At 39.0% G+C, this 18,815-nt stretch overlaps 1 protein-coding gene across 5 annotated transcripts in view; it reads left to right on the plus strand.

The window, feature by feature from the left end:
- CEMIP2 (cell migration inducing hyaluronidase 2) overlaps positions 1 to 18,517 on the plus strand; it is a 74,214-nt gene extending 55,697 nt beyond the window's left edge. For 4 of the 5 annotated variants that reach the window (XM_057723715.1, XM_057723713.1, XM_057723712.1 and 1 more), the window contains 7 exons: positions 712 to 920; positions 4,014 to 4,196; positions 6,446 to 6,665; positions 9,493 to 9,591; positions 12,365 to 12,519; positions 16,046 to 16,149; positions 16,515 to 18,517. In XM_057723715.1, coding sequence (XP_057579698.1) covers positions 712 to 920; positions 4,014 to 4,196; positions 6,446 to 6,665; positions 9,493 to 9,591; positions 12,365 to 12,519; positions 16,046 to 16,149; positions 16,515 to 16,711 — 1,167 coding nt within the window. In that variant the 3' untranslated portion in view covers positions 16,712 to 18,517. The remainder of the gene's footprint in view (positions 1 to 711; positions 921 to 4,013; positions 4,197 to 6,445; positions 6,666 to 9,492; positions 9,592 to 12,364; positions 12,520 to 16,045; positions 16,150 to 16,514) is intronic. The other variant, XM_057723716.1, reaches the window with a different exon arrangement.
- Positions 18,518 to 18,815: the final 298 nt, after the last annotated feature.

Raw genomic sequence — 18,815 nt, forward strand, 5'->3', positions numbered from 1 at the left:
TCTGCAAATGCTTTAATACTTCTGGGGAATTCTAATAGAGGATACTGATTTGTTTTAGGAAATTGTTTTGAGGTTTGTTCTTTGGAGGATGCATTTGGGGAAGATTTTGTTTTGGCACAGCATGGGGCTCAAATGCCACTGGAATAAATTCAGGGCTTTCAAATTTGCCTCAGTTTAATATGTTTTTCCAGTTTTTACAGAACACTTTATAACTTTTTTTTTCCTTTTTAATGGGTGAAAAATGACTTCTTGGGCTGATGTAGGTCATGGAAAATTGAGAGCCAAAGCTCTGAGATATTTAAAATTTCCATCTCTTGTTTCAGAGGAAAGTCTTTCAAATTTGACTAGAGGGTATCAGTTTTCACATTAATTTACTAATTTTTTGTACGTGTGTACTTCAGATTGAGGGATTTCTCTGACAAGCTATGTAAACCACGAAGGTTTTATATTCTGATGAATAAGCTGGCCTGTTGTGGAAGAGATGATGAAGATCTTGGCTAGCAGAACACATGGTCTGTTTTTACCATTTCAGTTTAAGCAGGCTTCATTGTAAGTGGAGCTTAGGATGAAGTTGGCTACTACTCATTTCGTCTGGCAGGGATCATAGAATCTCTTTTGAAAGTAGAGACAATTGACTTTGTGCTAGAAATGCTTTGTTTAGCTATTTAAATTTTCATTCTCTTTCCTTTAATTCTTAATTATTTTTTGAAGGTCTATGTGCAGACGTGGAGCACTCAGAATCTGACTATGACCATCACACGAGATGAGTATCCAGCCTACCCTATGGTGCTCCGGGGAATTAACCAGAAGGCAACCTTTCCACAGTACCAGCCTGTGATCATGCTGGAGAAGGGCTACACCATCCACTGGAATGGGCCAGCACCGAAGACTGCTTTTCTGTACCTCATAAACTTCAACAAGTATGCTCCTATTAGTTATTTCAAATAGTTGAGCTAGTAGTAATTTAGTGGAGAAAAATAATAACATATCTCCTTCGTAGCAAGTAAAGAATGCGAACTCTATGTACTTTGTTCCTCCTGTGGGGAGGCTATATGTGTTATATTGATACAATTAAGAGATTGTATAAATTGAATCCTATCCTATTAAAAGCATGTCTTTTTCTCTATGGTCAGGCTAATGTGTGCAGAAAGCTGTGTACCAGTAGGTTTTAATACTGTCTGCTGAGTACTTTAATTCTCCATAACTGGGATAGGAAGAAATTTTATCTGGTGTTCCAACTGAGCACTTGGTTACCTAGAAAGTAAGAAGATTTTTGAGGCCAGGTTTAGACTTGACAGAAGAGAAGTGGTGTGATTGATTAGTCATGTCAGCAGTGGGCAAGAAGTGGAAGAATTGTGGCATGAATGCCAGGTATTTGCCATCCCTGCCTGAATGTGAAAGCATCTTTCTATCCCTTCTTGATTTCTCAGTTGTCTCTTCTAATAATATTACTTTCAATCAAGGGCTCTATTTTTACATTAATTTATTTAAGTATTTACTGTGTGCCAGTTGATATAAAGGTGACTGAGAGAAGTACTTGCCCTTCGGGAGCTCATAGTATACAGGTGGAACAAAATTTAAGTAAATAAACCAGTACTATTTTTTAATAGACAAAGGATAAGAGCAATTATTCTGCCTGAGGGAGTTGGGCCAGGCTGCACTGAGAAGTGATAGTAAGTGATCAGTTTTGTCACAAAAGCAACAGAGTTGAGAAAGGGCTAGTTCTTCTCAGGGACTGATGGATTGAGTGTGATGGGAGCCTAGGTCGGGGAAGTGACAGAAGATGACACTCGCAGTGAGAGCTGGGAGTATCTAGATGTGTGTGATGGTTAACCCACGGGAGTCCATGAAACTGCTCAGATATGTACCTGAAAAATTGAAATGGTTTGTTTACCTGACTGGTCATAAAGGGTGATTTGTCAGAACTCTCTTAAAATACCCAATTGAAATGAATAGAGATGGACATAGAACATGTAGGAATTCCCCTCTAAGGAGGTCACTTTCAAGAATGGCTGAACATCATGGTAGATGCTCTTATTCTGAGATGTAAGGCCTTTGGCACATGCTCTAAACCAAACCATTACTGTTTTCCTGTAATACTGGCTGCTGCTTCTCTATGTCCTTGCTGGAGAATTGCACCTTCACTTACTGAGTCAACCAGGCCAAAAAAATCTCAGAACTCATCCTTGACTCTTTCTTTTCTCTCGTTTCTCCAGTCTGTCAGTGGCCTGTTGGTCCTATCTCCTTAATGTTGTTCAAATCTCTCCATGTCTTTCCACCATCACTGCTGGTGACTCAAATTAGGTCCTTATCCTCTCTTGCCTGGATCCTTGCAGCAGTGCCCTGCTCGGTCTCCCCACCTCCCCACCTCCAGTCCTTGGTCCACATTGTGTCCAGGGTGTGGGTTCTGAAAGCCAATCTGATATTGTCACCCCCATCAGTGAGCCACCTGGAAGTCAATGAAGGAACAAACAATTGTCAGAGAGGGTGGAGGAGATATGTCAAAGAGTGACTTGCAATCCAAAAAGTTACATCTGGCAGGTTATGAATCTGAGGTGAGATATTACAATCATATGGTATGCAGCGTTCTGTACATACTAGCCATAACTTTTGAATAAATACTGAGCAAGTAAAAATAAGTTAAAGTGAAAAAAAGGATGAGCCCAGAAGTCTCAAAACTCCATTTGGCTTTGAAATTCAGTCAGACTTTCGTTTAATTATCTAAAAATTTGTAAAAATTATATCATGGGCAGAGGCAAGAGGAGGAGATGGATTTTTTTTTTCTTCCAAATGTAATATAATTATAGAGAGGTCATGGATTTTGTCATAGTGGCACTTTTGAAAATAACAGTTTAAAAGTTGTAAAAGCTGTACTTAGTCATTAAAAAAATAAGGAAATACAGAAAAACATTTTAAAAATGGCAATAAACTGTAAATCTTCTAATCAGAGTGAGGCATTATAAACATTTATAGGGTTCTCATCTCTGTCCACCCTCAGATGTTCTCTGAGCATATAGATACGTCAAAATTTATTTAACTACTCCGTTCCCCTATAAACATTTAGATTATTTTTCTCCTGCTCCCCTCCCGCTTTTGGTATTACAAATGATACTGGATAAAACATCTTTTCTTATACATTTTTGGCCTGTATTTCTAATTCTTTAGTGAGATTACTGGATGAAATCTGTGAGAACAATTTTAAGGCCTTGTTACATATTGTTTTAAAATTCTTTGGAATGATTAAAAAGTTCTCGAAATGGATAGTGGTGATGGCTGTACAACCTTGTGAATGTACTTAATGACACTAAACTATAAAGTTAAATATGTCTAAAATGGTAAATTTTGTATGTTACCACATGTTTGTTTTACCACAATTTAAAGAATGCCAAAAAAAAGCAAATGATAAAAAAGCAGGAAATATTCTTAATGGTTTTCGAAAAGTGTTAATTTTATATCTAAGGACATTAGGTAAGAAAGAACACTATGGCAATTTGGTACTATTCATCAAAGACTTTAAAAATGCATATAATTTTATCTCTAGCAAATTTACCACTAGGAATTTAACCTAATGTAATTATAAAAGATAAAAATATATTTATGAATAAAAAATTGGAAAGATTTTTACCAGTGTGCACTCCCATTATCAGGCTATTAGTGTTTCTTTCATTTTAGTACACCCATACCCAACCGTCTCGCTTAATTTTATTATCTGCTTGCAATATCTAAGTACATTTTATCCAGCTTCTATTCACAGTCCCTGAAGTCCTGTTGAAACCAATAATTTTTTGTAAGCCATATCATTGTTGTAAATATGTTGATGGGAGAAATTTGGTAATATGTAAAGGTGGATGACTCGTTAGTGTGTTAGGATTTAGGACTTTCATTGTTAGCGGCTCCATACACAGCAGAAATTTAAGGAGGCAAAGTTCATGGCTGCAATTTACATATGCTGTAATACTCAAAAGGTACTGGCTCAAATGTGAACTCATGTTTTTATTGTGTCTCCTTTATAGGGATGACTGGATTCGAGTTGGCCTCTGCTATCCGTCAACCACAAGTTTTCAGGTTACCTTTGGCTTTTTACAGCGGCATAACGGCTCGTTATCCAGAATGGAAGAGTATGAGCCCGTGCATTCGCTGCAGGAACTGCAGAGGAAACAATCTGAGAGGAAATTCTATTTTGACTCCAGCACGGGGTAATTCGGGGCAACCAGTAGATGAGAATTATTGCTGTTTTTCTTTAATGGTGAAATTACTAGTTCTTCAGCGTAACTAAGAATAGGCTGTGATGTGACAGCTGTTTAGAAAAGCGGCTGGTGTGGGTAATTCTCTGCTCATCAGCGTTAGAGGTTTAGAGGAGAACCAGAATGACTCGTAATTACAGTTGGCAGTAGGAATCGAGTGAGATGTTTGCCGTATACCTATTAAGGCAATTTAGAGAGAGAAATTATCCTTGTCGATAAAGAACCAGTAGGCCCAATTGAAAATTAATGTTTTCCATAGCAACTCTAAAGATGATTATTTCCATGTGAGATAGTTCATATTTTAGTGAAAGCTCATTTTTCTCTTCCTTTAAGGCTATCTCTCAAATTGACCTTGGGTTTAAAAAATAAATCACTGTGTAACCGTGGCATATTTGCTTTCAACTTTCTCTAGGCTGCATCTTTCCACTTTTTAATTCTAATCCTGTTCACCTGGGGTCCTGTTGGCTTTGTCTGCTTTTATCCAGTTACAGTCTCTCAGCCTTTGGGTTATGGTAGGCTTGATCTCCTGTACTCTTCTAGAAAGTAGCATGCTTCTTCAATATCCATTCCTTAAGCTGACATTTCCACTCTATGCCATTGTCTAGGTACTCTAAAGATACTAATGTAAATAAGACACATTTCTTCTGCAAATTCACTGTCCATTGAAGGATGTGGGCATGTAAAGCAAGTAATCAGAGGCTGAGAGGTTTACATGTTGTAAGTCCTATAGTGTGCCTTTTGAGGTAACCCAGAAGTTCAGACTTGGGGGGCCAGCGACAACCCAAGAGGGTGACACTGGGGCTACCTCTTGAGGAATGAGTAGGAGGAAACGAGGAAGGTGTTCCAAGAACAGTGTGGATAAGTGCATGGAGGCATGAAGAACATGGCATGGCATGTTTGGGGAAAGACCCAGTTTCAGACTGGAGAGAAAGGTGGCAAGACTGACTGTGGGGGAATGAGGTTGAGGTTCAGTCAAGTGCCCTGTTAGCCTTTGAATAAGATGCAACTCATTTGCCCTCCCCTCCAGGGCCGGTGCAGCAGCCAGTGTGATCAGCTTAAATCTTTTCTTATCATCATCTCTGATTTCCAACTTAAACAACCTAGTTGGGCTTTTATTCTGTAGATGACAGAACTGCCACATTCCCAGTTGATTTTCCACAAAAATAAATGGAACACCCAAATTTGTAGGGACAGTCTGGCGATCACAAATTAGTGATTGATGTGTAAAAAGATGGGAAGTATTTCTTCATCTGGATATATCTAGAATCCTTCAGACTTTGAGATTCAAATTCTTTTTAATTCTATTCATTTTGATGATTTTAATTATGTGTCAAAGGCCCAAGCCTAATCAGGTCCCTGTCATTCCTTATGTATATGTTGAAATTACTGGATGTCGGAAGAGTGGCTGATTTTCACCTCATAATCACAACTTTGCATTGCTCATTGACCTCATGTTAAAATGTGAACTCCTGAACTCCAGTAATCAATCATATGTGATCAAGTCCTTTTTAGACTCTTGACTTCCTTTGGTTTTGAAGGCCTAGGTTTGCTGACAGACATTGGACTGCTGCCTGGAGGTTGCTTTTCCGTTCATCTTGGCAGTAGGAGGAGAGTTCAGAATGGGTGGGACTGTTCATTTCACTTGATTTTGGCCAAAGTACAGACAGAAGGACCCCAGGCCTATCTGCTCTTAGTAGACATCACAGGAATTGATTTGAGACCATATCTTGGCCTTAACCAAACAAGTCTCACAATTGCTGTTTCTGTTATTCCAGGTTTGTGCCTTAAACCAAAATGATTTATAAACCAACAGAAAAAAAAATAAACCACACTAATTTACCAAATCCTAAACTCAACACAAGTATAAAATTTTCCAAGGAATTCTTGAGCCAAGCCAAATTCCATCCTCCCAAATTACCTATTGAACTAATTCAAACCAGAAATCAACTTTGATACTGTCCATAACGACTGAATCAGGTTATCAAAATATTTTCTAAAGTGGTATTGCATTTGACTTAGAACCCTAGGAGGATGGAAAGGAAAGAGAAACAGTTTTATTAGTTTTGTAATTTGTTTTTCTTTAAAAAAAAAGTTATTTTATTGGAGGAATATCCCTTCTGGCCAGGAGTTAATTTGAGGAATTTTTGTAAGGTTTTGAAAGTCAGTCTAACACCCGTTGGACTGGTTTCTGTTTTGTGCAGGTTGCTGTTTTTGTATCTTAAAGCCAAAAGCCACAGGGATGGTCATAGTTACTGTTCATCTCAGGGATGCGAAAGAGTCAAGATCCAGGCAGCAACAGACTCAAAAGACACCAGTAACTGCATGGCCAAAGCATATCCCCAGTATTACAGAAAGCCATCAGCACTCAAGCCGATGCCGTCCATGCTCAAGGGACTCTGCCAAGGCTGTGGAACCCGTCAGGTAAACAAGGAATAAAAATGGGCTGTGGTCCAGGAGAAAAAGTCAAAAGGTTCTGTGCAGTTAGCTCTTTTTTTTTTTTTAAACATCTGTGCTTCCAATATATAAATATTGCATGATTTCTCCTGAATTTTGGCTTATTCTAGAATGTGATGCTCATAAGAAGCACATCAGTCCAAATTTATAATAAAAATACCTTCCCCCTGTGATACATCAGTTTGTTGTGGATAATTGTGGATTTATGGGTTGTCATCTTTTTTTCCCCTCAGATGTGATTCCATTACAGTATCGCTATCAGGTTTACATGTCAGTGATGTTGAAAAATAATTTGTTTTCTTGGTGGTGTGAAATCTGTCTTCAGAAAAGGCACTCATATGAAAATTGTTTCTTTTAAGATGAGAAGCCATTAATTTGAAGCATGTGTTATTATATTTACCTGTAATTAGAAGTACAGACTGGCTAGAAGTGAAGTACTGGTGACATTCTTAATGAGATGGTCTCCTAGATCTTGAGAAAACATGGCAAGGACAGTAAATGCCAAGTATGAGCTAAAATCAGACATGGGGTTTCTGAACGAAGTCAGACAAAGTCCAGGTGAAAAAGAAGTACAGAATTAATATTGCTCTAATTGATATTTAACCTTTATATAAATAAATATGGGTCAAGAGAAATGGTTCTTAACTTGTGATCCCCAGACCAGCTGCATCAGCATCACCTGGGAACTTGTGACAAATTCTGACTCTCCGGCCCCACCCGGTTCTACTGAATCAGAAACTTCAGGGGTGGGGCTTAGCAGTCTGCTTTAGCAAGCCCTGCAGGTGATTCTGATACATGTTCACATTTTAGTTTCACTGGCCTAGAGGAGTTTTTAAAAAGTCCTTATTGCCACAGAAATGCATACTGCCTAGTAATATGGAGAAAACCTCTAAATCTTTCCTTTTATTTCTTATCGTTCTAAGCGATTGAGGAAACAAACATTCTTCTATTGCACAGGTTCTTTCTTTCTAATTTTTCTTGTTTCTGCCCATTGGTGGCAGTAAGAACAGGGAAAGAAAGGGGGATTTATGCTTCCTCTTGTGATACATGAGAAGTATTTTTCTGATGGCAACTCACTATCACAGCCTTGGTCTCTCATACCCTTGAGCCAGTTCTATTCTCCAGTTCAACTAAACCAACCAACCAACCAACAGACAAAATAATAAACCAGGTCCATGAAGAAGTCTTTATGAATCCTTGCCTGTCCTATGTAATGTTTTGACGGTTAAAGTGAAGTTTTCAAATAGTCTTTGTGGGGAAGTAAATTTTCCAGCCTAATTCTCAAGTTGAATTTGTTAAGAAAGTCTTTCATTACCGAAAAGACTTCAAATAATTTATAATTATTATAAGAAATACTATAATTTATAAAATAATTAATCATCTTCAGAACTATTCTGGGCTTATCTTGTTAAATGGTTCCATGTATTGATGTTTAGCCTTCTTTATTCTTTGATCTTGAAACATTGATCAGAATTCTTTTCTTAAAAATGTATTGACTTGGGACTTCCCTGGTGGTCCAGTGACTAAGACTCCATGCCCCCCATGTGGAAGCGCCCAGGTTCAATCCCTGGTCAGGGAACTAGATTCCACGTGCCACAACTAAAGAGCCCGCATGCTGCAACTAAAAGGTCCCGCATGTTGCAACGAAGATCCTGTGTGCCGCATCTAAGACCTGATGCAGCCAAATAAATAAATAAATATTTTTAAAAAATATATTGACTACTGAGCTGGCAGTTGAGAAGTATTTGAAGCATCTAGGGATATCACTTTTACTTGGAAATTTGAGGGGAATTTTTTTTTGAATGTCAAAAACACATGTATATTAGGAATAAGTAGGAAAAGTCACATGAATTTTTGACTTCAGATCTGAGACTTCAGAGGAATGTCCAGCTTCTGGATGCTTAATATCATGATTGTCTGCTCTTGCCATGATTTTTTTTTTTTTTGGTTGTGCCACATGGCTTGTGGAATCTTAGTTCCCTGACCAGGGATTGAACCGGGGCCATGATAGTGAAAGTGCCAAGTCCTAACCACTGGACTGCCAGGGGATTCCCCAGGACATATATTTTTAAGTGCTAAATTGTGTGAAGAGTTAAGAATGCTTTTGAATGAGAAGACAGCCTTTAGGGCAGAGGTGGGTGGTGGGATTTGGAGATTGGGATTGATTTGGAGTAGAAGGAAAAAGGGAAGGGCATTCTTGGGGAGGGAACAGCATCTGAAAAGGCAGGGTGGCAGAAGAGGAGGTAAAGCACTTGTGGGAAAGTGTGTGGGAAATGGGGGCCTGTGTGTATAAGGCGTGGCTCTGTTTGTGGCACATATTGCAGGTCAGGTGGAGGAATGTAGACCTGATGACATACAAGGCCGTTAAAAGTTTTTAAACAGGGTAGTCCTTGTCGTCTACACTTCTTTCCTCTGTCCTGGAATGATTGAGTCCCAGTTCAGGATAACTGGTCTGAAAAGGACCTTTGGGAGGAATTGTGACTGTTTTTGCATGAAATGTTTACAAAGATTTAGATATAAAGTGTATTTATATAGTCATTTGTAGAACTGATTTTATTAACAAGATTACAATGATTTGAAACTGGCATTGCTCCAGAAAATGAGTAGTATACACTTCTTGTATTAAAGCCTGTATCAAAAGATAGAATTCCAGGTTATGAAGTATGTACAGAAAGTTCAGAGAAAAACAAAAACAAAAACCACTCATTGGCCTTGATATGGTTGAGTTTATTTTGAAGGATCTTTTTGGAGGAAGATGCAGTTGACATAGATATGGAACTTCTTCCCTGTCTAGGTGGTGTTTACAAGTGATCCTCATAAAAGCTACCTCCCTGTGCAATTCCGGTCACCCAGTCAAGCAGAGACTCGGCGTGGAGACCTGTCTGTTATTTCTGTAAGTACTATCTGGTGTGTACACTGCCTCCGCTTCTCCCTTTTACACTTGATCCTGGTAACATGAATTATCTCTGGCAAAGTTCACTTGTTTATAATCACACTTTGATTATTGGTGGTGAGCAATACAGTAGAGGTGTAAATACCTCCTAAACATTTGCATTTTTAAATAAATGAAATGAAATAAATTTATTAAAAATTTTTTCTCAGTTATGTTTATTGATTACTTTTAGGGAAATGCTAAAATTATTCAGGTAACCCAGATTTCTTTTCTATAGGAGAAAAGGCATTTCTAGTTTAAAAAAATTGCTGTAGATAATCAACACGTAGAAGTTTTAACCTTGGTTTTTAAAAGACGCTCCCCAGTTGTTTGTTTAAAATATGGGCAGTGAAGGTTTTAAAGTCTCCTTAGCATTTTATTTTGAGGTTGCCTGGCTCCCATTTTTTTCAGATGAGGAAAGTGAAGATGCAAAGTGTTAGTTGTCTTTTTTAAGTAGCTTAATGAACACATAACCCTTGGCCTCAGTGTCAATACTGGAATTTGGGCTAAGAGCCAAGCTGGACAGCAAGGTAACCAGCTCTAGGCAAGTGGCCTGTCCAAAATCGAGTTGACCTGAGTGTGTCTATATAAAAGGCTCTTTGGGTAGGAGCTATCTAGCCATCCAGCTGATACCCAGCTGGGGTCTGGGCTCAGTCTCATGTGGTCTCTTTAGGAGCTCATTTTTTTTTTTAAGTGGTGGACAACACATTCACAAATCCACACGTGTGAACAAAATTAAATCGTACTCTTTTTTTCCTTTCCCAATCTCTTTTATTGTGTTAAAATACACATAACATAAAATTCACCATCCTAACTATTTTTAAGTGTATAAATCAGTCGTATGAAATACATTCATATTATTATGCAACCATCACCATCTCCAGAACTTAAATCTGAATTAAGAACTTTTTAACAACTCTGAGTTAAAAATACCCCTACTTAAGGGGGGAGAGTGAAATGGGGAGTTCTTAATCAACAGGCATAAAATTTCAGTTGAGTAAAATCCATAAACTTTCAAAATCTGCTGTACAGCATTGTCCCTGTAGTCAGTAATAATATATTGTTCACTTAAAATGTTTAAAAAGATGGATCTCATGTTAGTGTTCTTACCACAATTAGAAAGAAATAGAGAGAGAAAGATCCCTACTCAAATGTAACTCAAAGATTTCTCAAGTATATATACCTACTGCCCTACATTAGCATTTCTTCATTTTGTAGTATGTCCATTATGTAATTTTATTGATATGAAGTTTGTTACTCAACATCTCAATCTAGTCAGCTGCATGAAGAACCCATCCCAGCCTACTTACGTGGAATCTGGTGGGTGTCAGTTGCAAAGGGAAGCAAGTGGGTGCTGAGTCTCTCTGCTCTACTAACACACTAGGTAATTAAAGAAGGTATTGTTTTGCCCAGACAGTCTCAGGTAGGGTATTCCTCTGGGTCTGTAGACATTGTTTGACTCCATTGCTGCACACTGGGTGCCTGGGACCCTAAAAGAGGTCACAGAGGACTGTGTTTTGTCATATTTACCTCCAGTACTTTTCACATGCGTTACCTGAAGAGCCTTCGCTGGGCATGGCCTTGCTTTAGTTTTTATGGAAAATTTTGTGTTTCCTTTAAGCAACAGGTTTGGGGGTGGGGGGGGTGCTTTTCAAGGGGACAGTTTGGGTGTGTTAAGGATCATTGTGTATATTTTTTTATCAAATATATCTCAGTTCTAAGTATTCAGACTTTTAAAAATAAGCTAATCACTTTCAGTCTTTGTTAAGCACTTCTAGAATTATTCTCTGGACTAGACCAATTTAAATACAGGCAAAAAAGCCATTTTGAATTCCTGTGAGATCATTTGTGATTAGAAATAAAATTTAAGTATAACTTCTCCAAGCAAGGACAGGTGTAGTGAAGAGAGCATCTCTCCTTTGTTAGCTTTCAACGTAGTTTATAATTTTACACACTTTAAAGAGAAACAATGCCTGTGACTTAAATTATTTTTCAGTCTTGTAAGTTTTTTTTCCCTCCTTTTTGCTTGAGGAATTAATGAGACTTGGATATATCTGGTATTGCTTTTTCTTGAAAAGGTCTCAAACCATTAATTTAAAGAGGACAACTGAAAAGTTCAGTTCACAGTAATTGTGAACAAGATCTAGTAATACCCTGTAGCTTAAATCCTGGTAAAATTATGATTTTTCCATTTTGATTTTGAAGGAGAACTATATGTGGAACAAAGGAGAGGAAGCAATCTAGCTTCTCTGATGTTCTAAACCTAAACTCTAATGGGGGGAGGTTATCTATCTACCTGCCTGACTAGGTATCTATTTCATGTAGGTACATATTTTTTTCCTGAACCAATGTGACAGTATCTGAGCTGCAGTATAGAGGCTGCCACCTGATCACTGAGTTGGAAAGCTCTGACCCTAATGAAGAGAGTATGTGTGTAAGAATGAAGGCCCTGAACCTGCAGAGAGAATCACCTCACTCAGCTGAGTGTGGGCTGTCATGCCTTGCTTGTAGCATCTTATTCAGCCATTAAAGACCAGTCAAGGCAAAAGTCTATGAGAACATGGGCTCAATTTCATACGTTGGCAGAGGAAGAGTAATGGAATATGCAGTTTGAATTTTGAAATTATTATTTGACTCATGGGTTTAGAAGACAGAGGGAAAGGGGCTGGAAAGATGAGCCATCCTGGAGGTACTGAAATGGTGATGACAGCAGAAGACGTTTTTGTATTCTCAGATCAACGGCACCGACTTTACCTTCCGAAGTGAGGGTGTGCTCCTCCTGATTGTGGATGCATGCAGTGTTCCCTTCCGGTTGACAGAGAAAAAGTTTTTCTCTTTTGCTGATGTCAGTCGTATGGAAGAGTATTTAAAAACAAGCATCCCTCCAAGGTAAGTGAAGCTTGCTCTGTGTGAGGACTAAGGTACCTTAAAGATGACACCTGGTTAACTCTGAGCTTTGGTTTGTCTACCTGCCCTTTTACTCTGGGTATTTAGGACTCTTGAAAGATAGTCATTCCTTCCCAGTCTTAGGTTGACGCCTGTGTGATCTAAGTTGCTTATCATTGATGAGTGAGGACTTGGTTGTTAAAAGAGTTTTTGCAGGGCTTCCTAGGTGACACAGTGGTTAAGAATCCTCCGGCCAATGCAGAGGACATGGGTTTGATCCCTGCTCCAGAAAGATCCCACATGCTGCGGAGCAACTAAGCACGTGTGCCAAAAAAAAAAAAAAAAAAAAAAGAGTTTGCAAGTGATGGGAAGGCTCTTGAAAGGAGAAAAGCTCAAAATTTTGGATCATTCGTATCCCACATTTTAGTGTTAAGTTCATCTACATTGTACCCAACTTGCTCAGAAGGCTCATTATCATTTTAAAACAATTTTATACACAATTTTACCTTTGCAGCCATCTGCCCTACTGATGAACCCTCGGATAGCATTGTGCTGCAACTGTGGTATAGGAAGTCATCACCTGGGTCACGTGGAAGTGACTGGAAAGGAGTAAATTGAATTTTTTTTTTTAATTTGGCCATGCCATGCAGCTTGTGGGATCTTATTTCTCTGACCAGGGATCAAACCCTCACCCTCAGCAGTGAAAGTGCAGAGTCTTAACCGCTGGATTGCCAGGGAATTCCCTGGGAGTAAATTGGATTTTTAAGTGAATGCATGTGGTCTCTCTTTTAAGAGCCCTAGTCTGATTCATTTTTCTTTGTTAGTCTCTGAACAAAGGTGCATAGGAGAGAAATCTATCTTTTTGGGGGTTGGGCAGACCCTGCCTGGAGGCAAGAAGATAAATTCAGTCACCTTACTGTCCCCTTGGCTTTGCTACAGACATTGATTTACACACAGGCTTTCATTTAGTGAAGCCATGAAGAGAGGTACATAGCTTCCCAGGCAGCAAAGGCCTGTCTAGCTTTTGAATTACCATCAGATGATCTGATCACTTATGCTCCTTACACGTAACAGAACCAGATCTCAACAAGCCCCATAAAGTTATTGGATTATTTGAGTGTAACATTCTATGTATTCATATAGCTCTGTCTTCTGGTTTAAGACACTTGCAGGGAATTCTTTTCCAAGATCTCAATTTTCTTTACAGATTTTTTCCTAATGTTGAAAATACACACTCAGTCACTCCACTTAAGACAATCCAGAACATAAAGCTCACCACAGATGTTTAGGGCAACACAATAGTCCTGCAAGGCACCTGATAGATTTAAGAATTAAAACCAACTTATTAAAAAGTCATAAGGTTGTTTCTAGAAAGGGGACATAGTATTTTTTTTTTAAGCTCTTTGTTGGGGTATAATTGCTTTACACTGTTGTGCCAGTTTTTGATGTACACCAAAGTGAATCAGCTGTATTTATACATACATCTCCATATCCCCTCCCTCCCACGACTCCCTCCCACCCTCCTTATCCTGTCCCTCTAAGTCATCACCCATCATCGAGTTTATCTCCCTATGTTATGCGGCAACTTCCCGCTAGCTAGCTATTTTACATTTAGTAGTGTATGTGTGTCAATGCTACTCTCTCACTTCGTCCCAGCTTCCCCTTTGCCCCCTCCCAACCCCATGTCCTCAAGTCCATTCTCTACATTTGTATCTGTATTCTTGCCCCATCACTGGGTTCATCAGTATCATTTTTTTTTTAGATTCCACATATATGAGTTAGCATACAGTGTTTGTTTTTCTGTTTCTGGCTTACTTTGCTCTGTATGACAGTCTCTAGGTCTATCTACCTCACTACAAACAACTCAATTTCATTCCTTTTTATGGCTGAGTAATATTCCATTGTATATTTGCACCACATCTTCTTTATCCATTCATCTGTTGATGGGCATTTAGGTTGCTTCCATGGCCTGGCTATTGTAAATAGTGCTGCAGTGAACATTATGGTACATGTTTCTTTTTGGATTATGGTTTTCTCTGGGTATATACCCAGTAGTGGGATTGCTGGGTCATATGGTATTTCCATTTTTAGCTCTTTAAGGGATCTCCAAACTGTTTTCCATAGTGGCTGTACCAACTTACATTCCCACCAACAGTGCAGGAGGGTGGAGACAGTATTTTGAGATACTGGTAGTGCTCTGTTTTTTGATCTGGGTGCTGGTTACACAAAGGTGTTTAGTTTGCAAAAAATTAATGTGCTGTACACTTAGGAATACTATTCTGTTTGTATGTTGCATCTTAACAAAATGTTAAGACGTTATGGGGCAACTGGCAATGACTTCCAGGGAGACTGGGTATGTTGGGGTGGGAGTGGGCGACAGGGGACCTGTAAGTGCTCTCATGAAACCAGCCAAGTGATTCTGACCCAGTGAAGAAGGTCAGGCCTGTGGGATTGTTGCGGTCAGATCTCTGTCTGACTCTGAATTGAGTCACCACTGCTTTAGAAAGACTTCAACAAAGAACCCATGTCAACCTAAAACTTAAGACTCTTACTAAGAGATGTCAAGACCCACATGAAGAAAATACTTTACTAAAGGATATACGACAAAAGTTGAATAAAAGGAGAGACTCCCTGTTTCTGGATGGAAAAATTAATACTATAAAGATGTTACTCTATCTAAATTAAAATATAGGGACTTCCCTGGCCGTCTGGTGGTTAAGACTCCACGCTTCCCCTGCAGGGGACGCAGGTTTGATCCCTGGTGAGGAAACGAAGATGCCGCATGCTGCATGGAGTGACCCTCCCCCCCCAAATTAAAATACAAATTTAACACATTTCTGTTAGTGTCCTAATAACTTACTTTTCTGTTGAATTTGTCAGTTGATAATGAAGTTCATCTGGAAGAATAAATGTGGGAGAGTAATAAAATATTTTTAAACAAATTACAATAATACAAGGGGCTTATTTTATCAGGTATTAAAATAAGCCAGTGTAGGAGTGGCAGAGGAGAGAGAGATCGGAAGAGAGAGAGAATCCACAAACAGATCTGAATGTATGTGCTGATATACTCATAATAAAAGTAATAATTGAAACCAAACCATAGGGAACAGATTTTCTTTCTTTTTTTATTTTATTTTTTGGATTGGAGTTTGTTCATTTACTTAGTAAATAGATAATAGAACGTAAGTAGATATATAGAGCATCTGAAAGTAACAAAACCAACATCCTCTATTAAAATAGTTTGTTCTGTGAAAGAGCTGTGTCCCAAGCTAACCGCTAAGTCAGTGGACCTAAATGAGTTTTGTTTTCCCTACATTTAGAGACTGCTTGTAATAGCAACATAAATTGTAGGTGGGACACTGAAGTGGACACTTGTAACAGCAAGGATGAAAAGGCATGTGGGGTGTTTTTTTGTTTATTTTTTGAGTTCTGCTTTTATCTAGTATTTCTATATTGCATTCAGTTCAGAAGTATGCAATAAATACATGCTGAATTATTGAAATTTGCTCGGATTTTCTAACTTTTACAGGTCAGTTATCCTGTTGAGCACAAGAGGAGAGATAAAGCAGTTGAATATTTCAGATTCGTTAATTCCTCTGGGATTAGCCAAACCAGCCAGCCTTTATAAAAAAGGTTTGTATTTGTATTCTTCTGTGACGTTCTTAGGGGGCCAGCAACATACGCATTTTTATGGTGGAGTGTATCTACCAGACTGTTTTCACGAACTTGTTTGGCTGGGGGGGGTGTATCATGAAGATAATTTCTAAATCAGGAGACAGTGTTAGAGGAAGTGTGTTGGGATGTGGTTTGTTATTTGGGGCAAGAGGTTACTTGTTATTTGGGGTAAGAGTTCATTCTCTGACGTAAGGAAGTAGAGTGTTTTTGGTTTTTGTCTCATAGCCGTCTTTGTTTTGCTCACCTCCGCCTCACCTCCCACGTTATCTTGCCTGGAACTAGTAGAGGTACAAATCGAACTTTTGTTTGTTTGTTTTTTAAAGGGAGTACCATATTTTTGGGATTCAGTGGAAACTTTAAACCATCGTGGACTAAGCTGTTTATTAGCCCTGCTGGAGAGGGCCTCGGGCTGCTTGAACAATTCATACCTTTGCAGCTGGATGAATACGGTTGTCACAGAGCTGGCACTGTCCGCCGAAGAGACCTGGAGCTGTTGAAGCTAACTTCAAAAGCATATTAGAGACTAACTGTAACTTAAGTGCTGAGGGAAAAAATGTGAACTAACTTATTTAATTTATAGCATTTTAAAATGACACTGTTAACCCAATGGAACCATTTTCCTGTTTGATACAGAAAGGGGAGAAAAGAAAGAGTTTAAAGTGATGGCTTGAATACCAGTTCACGCACCTTCTAGTTGTACAAAATGTTAAAGAATTTATTTGTATTTGTTAGGCTGGTATAGTTCAGAGATCAGTTCTCTTATTCCTCACCTCCCACTCCTGTGTTTTGTAGTGACCATAAGCAGTGCTTCAGCTTTTGTACAGTGGGATGTCGTGGGGGAGGGAGGAGGCTTCTGAGAGTCAGCCTGAGTCCTGGAGAGGACCAGCTCTTGTAGCACCTTGGATACTTGAAGTCTAATACTCAGTTGTGTCATTGACTTTGGGTCAGCAGTTGACCTGGGTGGCTGGCATGTTCAGGAATGCCTTAGGCCCTTGTTCTAGGCAGCCTTTGAGGATTTTGTATGATCACGATAGTTTTAAGTGGCAACTCAGGCCCAGCTCATGCCCTTTTTTGTCTGGACATGTGCTATTTGTATTCATTTGTATATCAATTCCTCCTAAGGGTTCAACTTTCAAACAAGAAGTATTGAATATATTGGGACGAAAGGGCTTTTAGGGGTTAGACATCCCTTTAATCTGTGACCGTTGGGCAACAATTTGACCTGCACCATTGTCTGATGTTGGTGGGACCATTTTTGCAGCTTTAATCCTTAGCCTGTTTTGACTGTATATTTGTATTTAAAATGCAGAGCTGAGCTAAATATTTACATTTGTTTTTCAAAAAGAAGCAGGCCGTTTTCCTGAACTATAAACTTGTGTCGTTTCAGCTTCCACAATGGAAGTCTGTTTTTGGAGTTGCTCCTGCACCCAGTTTTTTTTTTGTATTTGTGTGTGGATATTTTATTTTAAGATTTTCTGCTCACCAACCTGGCAGGACAATTGCAGAAAGCTTAATGATACCCCAAAATATTGTACTCGGAGAAAAAAGAAGAGCCTTTTAAGGACCAGAATCATGGAGGGAATATTCAGAAACAAACTTCTTTTAGCCTCAGAGGAGTCCGTCACTCTTAATTAAATTGTTAGAGCCAATTAAAAAAAGGCACTGTGATGGCCTGTTTTTCTTCCTACTGGGTGCATGCATCTCCTGCCAGTGAGCGCTGTATGTGGCAAAAGATTGGTGCCACAGCCTGGGATGTCACCACACCAAGAGGAAAGAAGCATTGAAATGCCTTTACCTATTCCTAAACCCACAATGCGTGAAGTGTAGTGGAGGGATGGCTATGGCAAGACGGGAGGGACTATGCTCAGCCTGACTTTGGCAACGAGTACAGACAAATTCACTTTTCTCTACCAAGAGCAACGGCTGATGGCCTGTCCTTTTATGTCCAAGAGAAACTGCAGAGCAGCTCTGTGACTTCTATTACTTTACAAAATATGCTACCTCAAAGTGCTACCAATAAACCTTTCTAACTGTAAGTGCTCTTGCTAAGGGCACATGTCTTAATCAAAGTTTAGGTTTTGGGTTTTTTGGGGTTTTTTTTGTGTATTGATGAATGAACTATTGCCTATTAAATATATTATCGGATCATGGTTCCTCAAGGTGATTAAAGTTTGTTTGTGTGTGTGTGGTTTTTTAACGTGTGAGTTTTAGAATTTGGCTCTTTAAAGATTTGGAGAGGATATGTAAGTTCAAAGGCACTCAGTTTTTCTGATTTATATGCTAATGATCAGGGCCTAAGTTAAAGAAATAAAAATATATGTGCATGTATTTTTTTATATATGTGTGCGACTCTTTTTATCTAGCAAGCGGTCAATCTGTCAATTCATCATTTTTTATTCCCTCTCCCAGCCGTAAAGAAGCTACAGCAGACGTAGGGAAGGGAAGCTGTCGTCCACTAAGGAGATTTTGTAAAGCTAAGTAAGCTTCAGAAGGCCAGTGCAGAAGTTCTCAAGTTTTGCTGTGCACTGGAGTCACCTGGGGAGCTTTAAAAAGTATGATGGCCTGGGCCCCACCTCCCAGCGCCTACATTCAGATTTAATTGGAGTGGGGTGCAGGCTGGGCAT

This window comes from Hippopotamus amphibius, chromosome 2, assembly GCF_030028045.1.
Source record: "Hippopotamus amphibius kiboko isolate mHipAmp2 chromosome 2, mHipAmp2.hap2, whole genome shotgun sequence".
NCBI classification, from domain to species: domain Eukaryota; kingdom Metazoa; phylum Chordata; class Mammalia; order Artiodactyla; family Hippopotamidae; genus Hippopotamus; species Hippopotamus amphibius.